This window comes from Leuciscus leuciscus, assembly GCF_965113295.1.
Source record: "Leuciscus leuciscus genome assembly, chromosome: 16".
Lineage (NCBI taxonomy): Eukaryota > Metazoa > Chordata > Actinopteri > Cypriniformes > Leuciscidae > Leuciscus > Leuciscus leuciscus.
The window spans coordinates 37,345,757-37,360,294 of record NC_138740.1 but is presented as its reverse complement, the minus strand read 5'-3'; the positions used below and the strand labels follow the sequence as shown (position 1 = coordinate 37,360,294).

The following is a 14,538-nucleotide window of genomic DNA, read 5'->3' as shown; positions in this document are numbered from 1 at the left end:
CAGGTCAAATAAAAGGCCACACAGTAAACACTGTTTGTTTAATTTTATAAGCCAGTGTCTCTCTCTCTCTCTGTCTCTCTCCCTATCCCAATCTCATTTGTATAGTGGTCTGGCAGAGTGCACCGAAACGCATTATGCAACAAGTTGTATAACTGCCATAATAATACTGATCCATTTCCCTGTGTTGATATAAACACACCAAAGGTGTCGGCTAGTATCTAATGCCCCGACCAGCCTATAATAAAACAGGTCCAGGTTCACATTAGCATGTGATCAGTTTCAGGTGTGTGCTAAGGTTCAGATGTCTCGATGTGCAGTCGGATACACGTCTGTGTGTGTGTGTGTGTGTGTGTGTGGTAAGGTAGAACCTCACCAACGGCATCATGTCTTATTAAACCATTACCCGCCCTTCATGCATGCACACATGCAAATGTTTGATTCAACACTGAGTGGACATAATTAAATCTTACTTTACTGTGGCTTCACGATCAATGTCATACAGGCCAGGTCACACACACACACACCTGAAGGCTTTGGTTGTGTTTCACAGGACAGGCAAATCTGCGGCACATCGCTGGACCAGTCAGGTAGCATTTCTGCCGAATGTGACTGTGTTTGCAATAGACAACCAACAACGATTTTCAATTAGTGAGTTTATAGATATTTCATTCATTTTACGCCTGGCGCTTAAGAGATCAAAGTAGATTTTCCACAAGAACCAATGAGGTTCATTCTCGTGTTACGCAGCGCGTTTGAGCTTTCGCAAGAACCAATGAGGTTTGTTCTTGGGCATCAAGCAGGTTCGGTTGAGCTTCTGTTTATGTTTGATGATCACTGTTTATATGTAAATAAAAAATAAATGAAATCTGTTCATCATATAAAGCGATCGAGTATCTCCAGAAAATTTGGACTAAGCAGCTCAATTCATTATGGACTCGTTTTACGACCTATGCATTAACTTTCTGAAGCGTCAAAGTTGTAGCTGTCAATGGAGGGACAGAAATAACTCAGATTTCATCAAAAGGATCTTCATTTGTGATCTGAAGATGAACGAGTCTTGCGGGTTTGGAACGACATGAGAGTGAGTAATTACTGACAGTTTACCTAACTAACCCTTTACCTGTCGGACTGTCAGCAAGCTAAAATCGTCTTGGAAAAGAAATGTTTCCTCTAAATTCATCCTCCTTAAAGAAACAATGCCACTGTAAGTTGTACACAAAGTTGTAATTAAAGATTACTGAATATGTCTTTACATGAAAATGCACTTTAAATTTTCTATCTCAAAATTTCATGTTTATTTCAGTGTTACTTGCCGTTTCTTTGTAAGTATTTGTGAAGTTTGGTAGCAATTTCTGAGTGAAAATTGTTCCTACACCAATTTTTTATTTAGGTGTACAGCCATAAAAACGAACTAATGCATTCACTGGTAAATTTCCCACAACGCACTGTACCTGGCCTTCAATTCTGTTTTTAACATCCTTATTTGATCTGAGCGTTTAAAATTTGAGACGTGATAAAAATTCAAAATATTTGTTTTTCCCTCCCAAGATGATAACTAAACACCCCTGCTGAAATAAACATACAGTACAAATTTACATGACAGCAATATAGCAAACTAGCGCTTATTGTTGCAGAATGCGTTATCTTCCACATACAATTTTTTTTTTATGTAGTAGGCAGAATAGAGCGTATACTATGCACTATGCAGTATAAGATGGTAGTCCATTCAGGACATATCTTGTGTTTCTTATGACTGTAATTAGTCTTCCAATGAGGTGAGAGAGGAGAAAGCAGAGACCGAGAGAAGCAGGCAGGTGTTAGGTGGAGGCTCTTGGCACATAAGCATCATTTAACAAGACTTTGTTAAATATTTACATTGCTCCTGAGTGTCACGTTGAGGCTGACTATCTGTTTTAGTGGTAAGAAAGGTTTATTTCTCTCTTTCACCCTCATAAACCAGGTTATTAATAAAAAAATTAAAAAAGAGAGACCAAAACAATGTTCTTCCACAAAATGCATGCATTTTTGTTTTAACCACTAGAGAGCAAAAACTACATAATGTACCTTTAAATAAAGGGTTGTCGAAAGTGTAGTTTGTTTACAGCTTACTTTTAGCTTTTAACTTCTGCCAATTGTATTGGGCTATCATCAGACGTGTGATCATCACTGTCATTATCAGTTCAGCTGTATCACCTGTGTTTAGTCAATCATCGTTATCTGTATCACCTGTGTTTCGTTAATCATTGTCATCTGTGTTTGGATTTAAGTTCTGTCTGTTCAGTCAGTCTTTGTCCGATCTCCGTTGTAAAAAGTGTGTGTTCCTGCCTGTTCTGCTGTTCTGTATTTTGACCATCATTAAACCTTTGTGTTGAAAAGATACCTTCATCTTGTTCTGTCTTCCTGCAACCACCCGTGACAGTTTCATAGAACAAAATTGTTAAAATACATTATACACTCACCTAAAGGATTATTAGGAACACCTGTTCAATTTCTCATTAATGCAATTATCTAATCAACCAATCACATGGCAGTTGCTTCAATGCATTTAGGGTGTGGTCCTGGTCAAGACAATCTCCTGAACTCCAAACTGAATGTCAGAATGGGAAAGAAAGGTGATTTAAGCAATTTTGAGCGTGGCATGGTTGTTGGTGCCAGACGGGCCAGTCTGAGTATTTCACAATCTGCTCAGTTACTGGAATTTTCACGCACAACCATTTCTAGGGTTTACAAAGAATGGTGTGAAAAGGGAAAAACATCCAGTATGAGGCAGTCCTGTGGGCGAAAATGCCTTGTTGATGCTAGAGGTCAGAGGAGAATGGGCTGACTGATTCAAGCTGATAGAAGAGCAACTTTGACTGAAATAACCACTCGTTACAACCGAGGTATGCAGCAAAGCATTTGTGAAGCCACAACACGCACAACCTTGAGGCGGATGGGCAGAAGACCCCACCGGGTACCACTCATCTCCACTACAAATAGGAAAAAGAGGCTACAATTTGCACGAGCTCACCAAAATTGGACAGTTGAAGACTGGAAAAATGTTACCTGGTCTGATGAGTCTCGATTTCTGTTGAGACATTCAGATGGTAGAGTCAGAATTTGGCGTAAACAGAATGAGAACATGGATCCATCATGCCTTGTTACCACTGTGCAGGCTGGTGGTGGTGGTGTAATGGTGTGGGGGATGTTTTCTTGGCACACTTTAGGCTCCTTAGTGCCAATTGGGCATCGTTTAAATGCCACAGCCTACCTGAGCATTGTTTCTGACCATGTCCATCCCTTTATGACCACCATGTACCCATCCTCTGATGGCTACTTCCAGCAGGATAATGCACCATGTCACAAAGCTCGAATCATTTCAAATTGGTTTCTTGAACATGACAATGAGTTCACTGTACTGTGGCCCCCACAGTCACCAGATCTCAACCCAATAGAGCATCTTTGGGATGTAGTGGAACGGGAGCTTCGTGCCCTGGATGTGCATCCCACAAATCTCCATCAACTGCAAGATGCTATCCTATTAATATGGGCCAACATTTCTAAAGAATGCTTTCAGCACCTTGTTGAATCAATGCCACGTAGAATTAAGGCAGTTCTGAAGGCGAAAGGGGGTCAAACACAGTATTAGTATGGTGTTCCTAATAATCCTTTAGGTGAGAGTATAAACAATCATCTTATGTAAATTATGTATTATAACAAATGCCTGCAGAGGGTGCCAACGGCCTGGTGTTGTTACACTTCGCGATGAACGGTTTGCATTTTTAGAAACATATTGATATATTCTCCTGTGTTGACATAGGTTTATAAAAGATTTACCTTATAAATGATGAATGTTAGATGAACGTTATAAGCAACCCAAATGCACAGAATATGCAGAGATGGAGTTTTAGATGCGCTCCACACATGTAAATGATGACAGTTCATGTGGAGCATCATTTACTGTGAACGAAGCCACTCTGAGATGCATGAAAGTAATCTAAATAAAGCGCATATATATATTAAACCTGCGGGGCATATTTGCCTTTGTGAATTTACAATAGCACTTTATTTTAAGGTGTCATTGTTACAGTGTAATTATAGATTTAAGTACTGAGTAATATTAAGCAACTACATGTACTTACTATAGGGTTAGGGTAGAATTAGGATTTGGTTGGGGGTTAGTTGCATGTAATAATTATGCATAATTTACTGTTATTACTATGGTAAGTACATGTAACGTATGTAACAAGTACTCTGTAAAATAAAGTGTTACCGAATGTTTTTTAAATGGTTTTAATCGTACAGCCTTACAAAACGGTCTAATAATGCAGTTCATGGTTTCTTGTCCGTGGAATGCCCCACTTCTGGTATTTTACCGGTTACTCGACACGGGTAAATCGCAATCGAGGATTTTTCAAAATCGAGTACTTGAATTTAATCAAGGAATCGTGACACCGCTAAAAAAGTTGCGTTCATTTGTAAGATTATCATGATGAAAAAAAATAACATGCAATAAACATAACATTTTGTGGGTCACAGAGATTATTTTCTGCAATAATCCAAAAGACATTGGGAAAATCCTTTAAGCTTTTTGTTAAGGAACCATGATGAGGCAAACTAAACAGGTTGGCCTACAAAAATATGTCATCACTGCAGCACTCTAGAAAAAGCATTAGCTCAACAAATGGTGTGAGTTTGGGGTGAAACTACCTGTTTTCCAACCAATGAAAGACTAGGGTGTTTGGGAAACCTGTTCGAAAATTTTTGCAATTCTGATAGGTGCCAATAGTGGTGCAATTACATAGCCTGGCTCTACCCTCCTACGTACTTCTGTTAAATTTTCATTTTCCTTCAGTAGTCCATCTGGGTTTGCGGTATATTCGTGGGTTTTCTCCGGCCAAATTTTTACCGGTCCAATCAGCGAACAGAGGGAGTGGCTGAGAACGATGACGTAGAGGTTGTGCGCTAGTACTAGTTTGAGTTGTAGGGTTACATCACGACCAAACGTTAGCGAACAGAGTACTCGCCTTCAAGGAAGTTAACGCTTGTCAATGGAGAGTTGCCAGACTCTCTGTACAAATGAAATGTACGAAAGTCTGGTAGGACCAGGCTAGCAATTACATGCTTAACCTTAAAGAAAGAGTATCATCTGTGCAATGAAAATGTCTTCTGGAACAGGATTACTCCATAAAAACCGGAATACTTTTAAATTTGCATACAAAACCCAAACACATTAACCAAATGGTTATTTCTGCCACTGTGAATCATTCATGTGTTTTACATACCTGGCTGATTCAGCAAACGCCTCTGTATCCTTCATCTAATCTGGACTGAGACCTGATCTCTCCAAGCATTCACATGAGCTTGAACAAACGCTCTTAAAAGTTGTTAATCAGCTGTAAGAGGCTTTAGGCTTGCTTCCGCTGGACATAACTAAAGATCTCCACGATTATTTGGACCCAATAGAGTCTGGTCTATTCACAAAAGTGTCAGATCTTTTTATCCTTGCAGTTGCACATCACTTCACCATCAGCGAGAACTGACGTTTCTCAGATACCTTCCCCCTTTGACACACAGTCTCAAGTCCTTTCTCTTGTATAACTCTTCCTGAATGGTGAGGCGATGATGTCATAGGCCACACGGCGACCGTTGCCGGGCCCGGCGGGGCTGTTGCTGAGACTAAGATTGGCTTGTTGGATCTGTCTTTTGAGGCTTGACTCTGACAGGCTAGAGAGATCACACAAGGCTTAACAGAGTCAACACAGAAAACGACCACGAGAAATGAAACTGAAGGAAACCTGGAGTACCAAAGAGTGTGTGTGTGTTCGCATTGTTGAGCTTTCCTTTGTGTTTTCTTTCCCTCCTTCCCACCGATGTTTGACCTCTGGACTCATATGTAAATCAACATCCTCCTTCACCAGACTGTTCCACTGCTGAGCTGTTCTGACAACGCTTCGTTGTATTCTGTATACACTATCGTTCAAAAGTTTAGGGTCAGTACGTAAAAAAAAAAAAGAAAAAACTTTTCTTCAGCAAGGATGCTTTAATTTGATCAAAAGTGAAAGTAAAGACATTTATAATGTTACAAAAGATTTCCATTTCAAATAAATGTTGTTCTTCTGAAGTGTTTGTAGCGTATGTTACGTGATGTTTGAGGGTGGGGGTAAATCGGAATACATTCTTGTTACTAGATGTTTCAAACACACTTGAAAATCTTTCGAAACTTAAACAACACGCATCTAAAAGACTTTGGAAAATCTAGCTCTTCCTTGGAATCAATCACTTCAGCAGCTTTGCAAGTTATAAATAAAACATAATCCTAATTTCTAAAGAATTGATATAAAAAGATATATAATCCCAAGAGCCAATCAAAACACAGAACTCAAATATACCCAATTTACTTGTCAGTGTCTCACCTGCTCAAATCAAGCAACTATTTATTCCTCAGAAGCACTCAAAGTAGCAGCTATGCAACTTTTTTTTTTTTTTGCCACACTGAAAAACACCTGTGTCCCTTGTCTACGGAAATTGCATAAAGCCAGCCAATCAGATTGCAGCTTCGTGATTTGAGATTGCCCTCAATATCCCCCAAACATCTTGTTTCCTCTCTGTACCTGAGAATGACAATCCCTCTCTTTTTGCATTTCCCCATGTTCTTTCACCTCTGATCTGGAGTCAGTCTGGGTGAACGAGACACCAACACCGTCCTCACAAAACCAGGTGTGACACAATGCCTCCCATTATAAGAGCATTATCCAGGCTGAGAGGGGCCTTGTGTGTGTGTGTGTGTGTGTGTGTGTGTGTGTGTGTGTGTGTGTGCGTGTGTGTGTGTGTACCTGTGTAAATTGCAGTGTCTGATGTCATTGTCACCCCATGCCAAAGACTCACACTCACTCTCAAAATCAGAAGAATACTTTCGGAAACAGCCTATTTATATATATTAATTCATTTGTTTATTAAAAAAAACAAAAAAACATTCCACACAAATCGACGTATTTTCGTAATTGACGTCATCGATTACGTTGACATTTATATGCATGTACATTGTTTGTATGTATGTTAATTTTGACGGCCCTTATATATGGGCTGTCAAAATTAACGCGTTACCGCATTCGATGAACCTTTTCCGTTTAAAGCACTAAAAATATTTCATGCAATTAACGCAGCATAAATTTTTTCCGTCATCCTTTGGCTTGTGTTACATTATTTGATAACTCAATTTCTATATATCCTACCTGTTAGACCTACCTAAAAAATCTTAAAGCACTGTTTACAAGGTTACATGGGCAAGTAAAAATCTGAACTGGTCTGACTGGGCCAATAGAAAAAAAAAAAAAGTGCCCTTATTTATTGAAGGGCAGCTAAATGCGACATTGATTACAATAGGTTTGTTGTAAGATTGTTTGAAGTTCACTTGAATAAAACATTTTTTAAAGCCTAATAAATGTAAAAAAAAAAATACACTGTAAATGTAAATCAATTACACTTTAATGGCTATAATGGCTCAAAATGAGAAAATTTGGCTGTAAAATATAGGATGGAGTTTTTCAAATGTTTGCTTAACAGTACTAGTGATGGCACACCTTGGCGAATACCAATATATCATTTTTAATTTCTCCACTACGCAGCAGTCTTTAGAAACCTGACAGAACAGAATGCATTTAATGTCAAATTAGGTATATGCATTAAACTAATTTAAAGGGAAAGTTAACCTAAAAATCAACTTATGTCATCTTTTACTCACCCTCATGTCATTCAAAACCTGTATTTTTTGCTTTTTTTTTTTTTTGTGTGTGTGGAAAACACAAGATGACATTTAAAATATCATTCGAAATCACAGATTCTACTTTTGGAAGTATGACCAACATAAAAAAAATTCACCGGAAAATGTCGTCTGAACAAGTAACATCCACTTTTGTTCTGACCAACTAAGGGGAATTGTAAATTGTAAAAAAAAATAAAGTAAATTGCGCTGATTAAATCTAACGATCGCTTATCATATCACGTCAAACCGTGCAAATTATACTTTGTTCTAAAAATTTTTTGCATGGGCCCGGTTGCAGTCTCTTTTTTTTTCTCCGAAGTCTGAAGTCTTTTGCATTTTTCAACGGGTGAATCTCCAGTTGTCACTGGTGAGTGTCGTTTGAATCTTTCTGGATCCGCCATTAAATTGATAAGTTTAATCATATCAAGTGCTGTGAGAAAAGGCTATAAATCTCCATCTCCAACATCCTCACCCGCAACATAGCCTACTAGCCGAGGCTCTTCTTTATGTGTACAGATGTGACGTAATGACGCAAAGAAATGCTTGAATTTCCCGCGGAAATCCACCAGTACCACTGGAATTAAAAACATTGTTACAAGCTTACCGTTTTGAATCGAGCTTCGGCAAGCAGATAGTTTTGAACACTGGCTGGTTATGTACTTGCTCAAAAATCATTTTTAACCCCAAAAAGTTCCAGACTGCAGCTTTAATGAATATTAAAATGTAACTTTGGAAGCCCTTATGTATAAACTTTTTCAAAACATCAACAATCAGAGAATCACGTTTAGTCCTGGAAGTAGCACAGGCTTTCACAATCATGTGTGAATCATCCTGTATCATAGCTGAACAGTTCTTCAGAACTACTTCTCTTGACTAATACAGATTATTGTGTACCGGCCCTGAAACCACAACACATGCAATACTGTAAACCACCCGGCATTTCTCACTCCTGCGAGAACACAGGCGTCTTTGTGTCGTCTGTGATGCCAGTACTCTGTAACCTATATCTGAGTGTGTGTGTGTGTGTGTGAACTCTCTCAGGAGACTAACTTTGCTCAGTCCCGCCCCCTAGAGGCCTCACCGTACACGTCCACCTGTCACCATGGCAACGCTCCACACCTGCCATATCATGTGTCAAGCATCATTCACACGTGCTTTTTAATGGGTTAACGGTCCAGGAATCTAATGACAGCAAAAAGTAAGACAGCATTAGACCTGTACGCATGTCTTTATCAGAAGGTAAGTGTTTTCTATTTTTAGTGGTGTTAAACACGTCCACCCTGCGGCAGTAATGTTGATAACAGCAGTGCCAGACTACTTTGTGCAAGACTGTAGACTAAACCATGACCGCATACAAACTAAGCAAAAGTACTGATTGATAAAACTGTTTAAAGTCATCCTGTGTTGAAAAATCAAGTTTTAAAGGTTGTTTGTCTATGTGGTGATTTTTATATGCTTTAAGACACAATTATGTGTAAATTCATAAGTCAACACCATTGCTGAGTATTTTCTCTGTAAAACTGCAGTGAACCAAAGATAGCCTCAAAAAACACGGTTTGAAATCGCTTTTGAACGCGTTTCTGACGTCACAAACTACCTTGTAACCAATCAGGTCAACGTGCGGGCGGGCTTTAGCATATCATTACTATGCCGTGAAGCAAGGGAGTCTCAAGAGAAGCAAGGTTATCCCGGTATATTTTTCTGTTGACATGAAAAATCGGGTAGATTTAGCAATATAGCGGGTGAATTGTGTATATGATGTATATCACGATGTTATGATGAACTATATGCCTTTCTCCACTGGCGTTCTGAGATCAGCGTTTCTAGGGATGCAGATTGTTAGAAAGCAGCTGTGTGACTCTGAGACGGCGAACGGGAACATGGTTAGTGTAACATTAGCAACACATTATTAGCTGTTTGATAACAGTCAAGCAAAAGGCTAATCATGTTTATTACCGTTATGTGTCCGACGTTGGAAAGAGTGATACCATTGCGCAGCGTTTACTACAGTGAAGTTGACCGAGTGATTCTCTGAGCTGGTGTGAGTGAGTGGAGGCGAGGCTAATTTGCATATATATGAATCCGCATATACTAAATGAAGCAAGGGTGTTGGGTTACTTTTAAGCTATTTTAAGGCATGAAGAATTTTTTTTCACGTTAAACGTTTAAATGTGTAATTTTGGTGATCAAAGATGAGGGGAGAATTAAGTGATAATTACCTAGACATATTTGACAGGCCAGTTCAAAAGTTTGGGGTTAGTATGAATTTTTTTTCCCAGTAAAAAAATTAATAAAAAATACTTTTATTGAGCAAGGATGATCAAAAGTGCAGTAAATACATTTATTATGTTACAAAAGTTTTCTGTCAAATGCTCTTTTGAACTTTCTAATTATCATTTTTTTGATCAAACTGACCCCATACTTTTGAACAAAACTTTTGACTTTTAGTGTAGAGGACTATATATAGAATTTAGAACACTATTTATATAATTATTATCAAATAAAGCAATAAGCCACCAGAGGACCGTGAACCAAAGACATGTAAACAAACCAAAAATGGGACATGTCTCAAGATGTGACCCTAAAAAGGACATAATGCTTTATGTCATACCTGTTTTTTTCTCATCATAGTCGCGATGTTGCCCATTACAGTTCAGTACAGGCACCAGAACAGGGTTTCCTCACAGCAGATCTTCGTGTGTGTGACGGAGGGATTCCTGCTGCTGTTTTGACTCCTTCACACATTTTAAGCTCTTCACGAGTTCTCAGCTCCATCGTATACAATCATATGTATTCACACACAGCGAGTGCATTTATGGATGTTCGACAAGTTCTGTCGCAAAATATATGTCAGAAAAGCCTATTTTTTTTGTATCTTTAGGTTTGGAGTTAAAAATGACAGTGTGAACGCTAAGGGAACCAGGACTAAATGTATCGTTTTCTTTTTTGGTCCGAACTAAAGGAACCAAGTGAACCGAACTTACAACTAAGCTTCCAACAACTCTTTCAGTCTTTGTTTGAAAACATTTTCCATAAGCTTGAGTTATAACAGTTTGCAAGAGATCGATTATAAACACAACGAGGCTGTGAAAGCGAATGAGTAGATGAGTTTATCTGTTCTGCTGATGATGTTTAATGGCCCGAACAGCCTCTGTAGTCCCATTTAGCCACTTGTTAGTTTTACTTGTGTTCACCACAGACCTTATTTCAAGCATTTCACGTTATTTCACGTCATCCCTGCACTAATCTATTTCAACAGAAATATTATAAAGTTCTATAAATAGTTACTCAGTAACCCATTATCTACCTTATAGCAACACAGTAACTGCCTCCAACACCCTAGAAACCACACAGGAATGTGTTGCAAATTCTCACATCATTCTAGCATTGTGGGAAGGAGTTTTGCATGGGCAGGCACCATCACAAAAATGTAAAAATCTACTTAGATTTATGTAAACTGTATGGTTATTAGCAACTTGGTGCATTAATATAGCATCCATCTAATGTTCTTGTATATTTTATAATAGCTTCAAACGTCATCCAGTTCGATTTTAGAGCAGGAACTATTTGATATATAAACCACTGGTCATGAAGTTGGAGCAAAGCTCATGACCAGAGAGAATGAGGAAATGAATGAGTGTTCAAAAAGGCAATTTCAGGATCTAGCTCTGCTATGCGGTCAATAAACTATTTTAAATAACCTAAATTAACAGAAAATGATCTTCCAATACACAACCATTTGAAAGTTTTGGGTGAGTACGATTTATTTTTAAAAGAAATTAATACTTTTATTCAGCAAGTATGCATTAAAGCTGCCGTCGGCAAATTTTTTTGGATCATATTCAGTGAAATTGACACTATAATCCGACAGAACAACATAAATAAGATGGTTTTAGAAAAAAACCCGAGCTTCTAACTCCACCTGGAGCGTGTTATTTGTTTTGCAAAAATCCACCGCTCCCGGATCATCGGGTCCAATCAGCGCAGGGGGGTGTGAGATCTGACTGTCAATCACAGGTCGTGCACACGCCACAGATCCCCCCTCACTCGCGCACGTTAATATCACAAGCACACCAGTGTTGTTTTTGGCAGCCCTTTTAGTTTTAGTCTTAGTCTTAGTCTTAGTCTTTTGGACGAAAATGTTTTTTAGTTTTAGTCACATTTTAGTCACTTATAAACTTGATCGTTTTAGTCAAGTTTTAGTCGACGAAAACACAAAAAGGTTTTAGTCAAGTTTTAGTCAATTTTAGTAAAAAAAAAAAAAACGTAGTCTTTAACAAATTAATTTAGGTTAAAAAGTACTGGAAATGGGCTTAGGTTTGACAGGTTGTAGCAAGTGTTGCAATTCATAAAACAACAGTTAGCCTTAAAACCTTTGCATAATAAACTAGACTTTCTCATTGATGGAGATGCAGTGCGGCCAAGCTGTAGGCTACTTCATTGTCGCATTGGGCAGAAACCTTTTATCCCCATATTTCAAGTTATATTTTTTCCATGAATTGATGCTCTTCTAAAATTTCAGCACATTGGCTATTTTCACCAGTAATCACAGTAATAAAGGAATGGTTTACAGTTTAAACAGCAAAAAAAAAATTTAGCTACTACAACATTACACAGATAAAGTGGTAACAGTGGAATCACTGTTTTAGCCTACTCAAAAAAAGCCAGGAATAAAATCATTCTTACTTTGGCAATTGTGGCTTTATTATATAATTAGTTCAATAATAATTTATGTTATAATCTAAGTTATATCATAATTATATATTACTTTGTACCAATTAGCCCACTAAACTAATGCTCGGACACACTCGGTCTCTCTCGCGTACACTCGGTCTCTCTCGCGCGCAGACACACTCGGTCTCTCTCACGCACTGTCGCTCGCTCGCGCAGTTCGTTTCGCTTTTGTCCAGTCCGGCGCCTCATATCGAAGATGTGTGGCGACTCGTGACTAGCCGCAGCCGCAGGTGTGTTGTTGTTGTGTGGGATCTGATGCGCGGCATGGCGGCAGCCGGGTGGTTGGCGTACCCAAAACAAGGGTAGGAAGCGGCAGCATTGCTGATACTTTTTTTTAGCTCAAAACAGACAGATTTCACGCAAATTAGGCAGAAATGACATGCATTGTGGACGTCAGAATTATAATCATTTTCGTTCCGTCTCGTCTCGTCAACGAAAACTCGAAAACGTCTCGTCATGTTTTAGTCACCTTAGAGCCATTTTTAGCTAGTCATCGTCGCGTTATCGTCATAAAAAAAAGGTGTGTCAACTAAATCATTTCGTTATCGTCATCGTTGACGAAAACAACATTGAAGCACACGCCACGCCGGAAGTTCGCCTGGAGATTGCATGAAGCGTGATGGCGGAGAGAAAATCTACTAACAAGCTTCCAATTCCTCGGTTATTGCTATCTATGGATAGATTAGCCAGGGCAGCCTACCTCCGAGTCCATGGTGTTGATAGATGCTGAAGAGACGGACGCGTTCACAGAAAATCAGGTACACACGCACAGTGACGCACTGACGAGCACGACCTCGATGGGAGGGTGCTCGCTGGTAGTGGGGAGGGGCATGAGAGTTGTAAACATTCAAAATTTTGGCTAATCGACCCAATCTGCCAGACTTGCCGACTGCAGCTTTAAATTAATCAAAAGGGACAGTAAAAACATTTATAATGTTACAAAAGATTTCCATTTCAGATAAATGCTGCTCTTTTAAATGTTCTGTGTTCATCACAAAACTGTTTTCAACATTGATAATAATAAGAAATGATTTTTCAGCAGCAAATCAGGATATTAGAATGATTTCTGAAGGATCATGTGACACTGAAAACTAGAGTGAAGATGCTGAAAATACAGCTTTGCATCAAAGGAATAAATAACATTTAAATTTTTCATAGTGTATTCCTGTTTTTACTGAATTTTTGATTAAATAAATCCAGCCTCAATAAGCATGAAACTTCTTTAAAAAAAAATTTTTTTTAAAAATCTTACAGACCCCAAAAATGTGAACGCTAGTGTACATAAATCATAATAAGTGAACTACTTTCGGTCTTACCTTCGCACTGTGAGCCGCAGTGTTTTGTAAGATCCTTTAACGAGTGATATGGCCTCCTGCCTCCATCCACTCAACTCCACCTCATTAATTATGACCACCTCATCCCCCACCAGCAGGGGGTGCTGCAACAGAGACGCCTTCCCGCCCTCCTCTACCTGCGGGATGTAAAGAAAACACACACACACAAACAGACCGTGAGCGCTCTGTGCGGTAACAGATAGAGGCAACGAGGGCTCTACGAACAAAATTAAAAACACATGCATGCTCACGGACGCACAGAACCCCCAGTAAAACCCGCCCAGAATTCGAAGAATGTTTTCTTTGGACCTTTACGCCTACACATTCGCAGAGTCTCTAGACACTAATGTTTTGGTCACACAATCTCCCGTCCTGATTGGATGGAGTCCCACGTTCCAAAAAGCTCAGCAGCATCCAGACAACATCATGTCAATGTGCACCTGAGAGGACTCCATTCATTCTTTTACTGCTCCCAAACAATACAAAGAGCACAAGGCATTATTCATGCGCAGGAAATGTAATGTTTAGATATGTCAACCACAAAGAAACCTCTGTAAATCCCAAGTAGCATCTCACCGTGGACAAAGAAAGACAGAATTGGTTAGATAAGATCGGTTAATGCACTCTTTTCTTGAATGCAGGTACTGGGTGTCTCACGCTTAATTATTCTGACAACGGATTTACAATACTCTAAAGAAATGTCCTGTGGTGTGACGGCGAAATATT

General features: G+C 39.0%; 1 protein-coding gene across 2 annotated transcripts in view; it reads right to left on the bottom strand.

Annotated features, from left to right (window-relative positions):
- shroom3 (shroom family member 3) overlaps positions 1-14,538 on the bottom strand; it is a 62,481-nt gene that overhangs the window by 35,253 nt on the left and 12,690 nt on the right. Inside the window, exon 2 of one of the 2 annotated variants that reach the window (XM_082140006.1) lies at positions 13,795-13,949. In XM_082140006.1, coding sequence (XP_081996132.1) covers positions 13,795-13,949 — 155 coding nt within the window. Of the gene's footprint in view, positions 1-5,264; positions 6,010-13,794; positions 13,950-14,538 lie in introns of those variants that run through there. The other variant, XM_082140008.1, reaches the window with a different exon arrangement.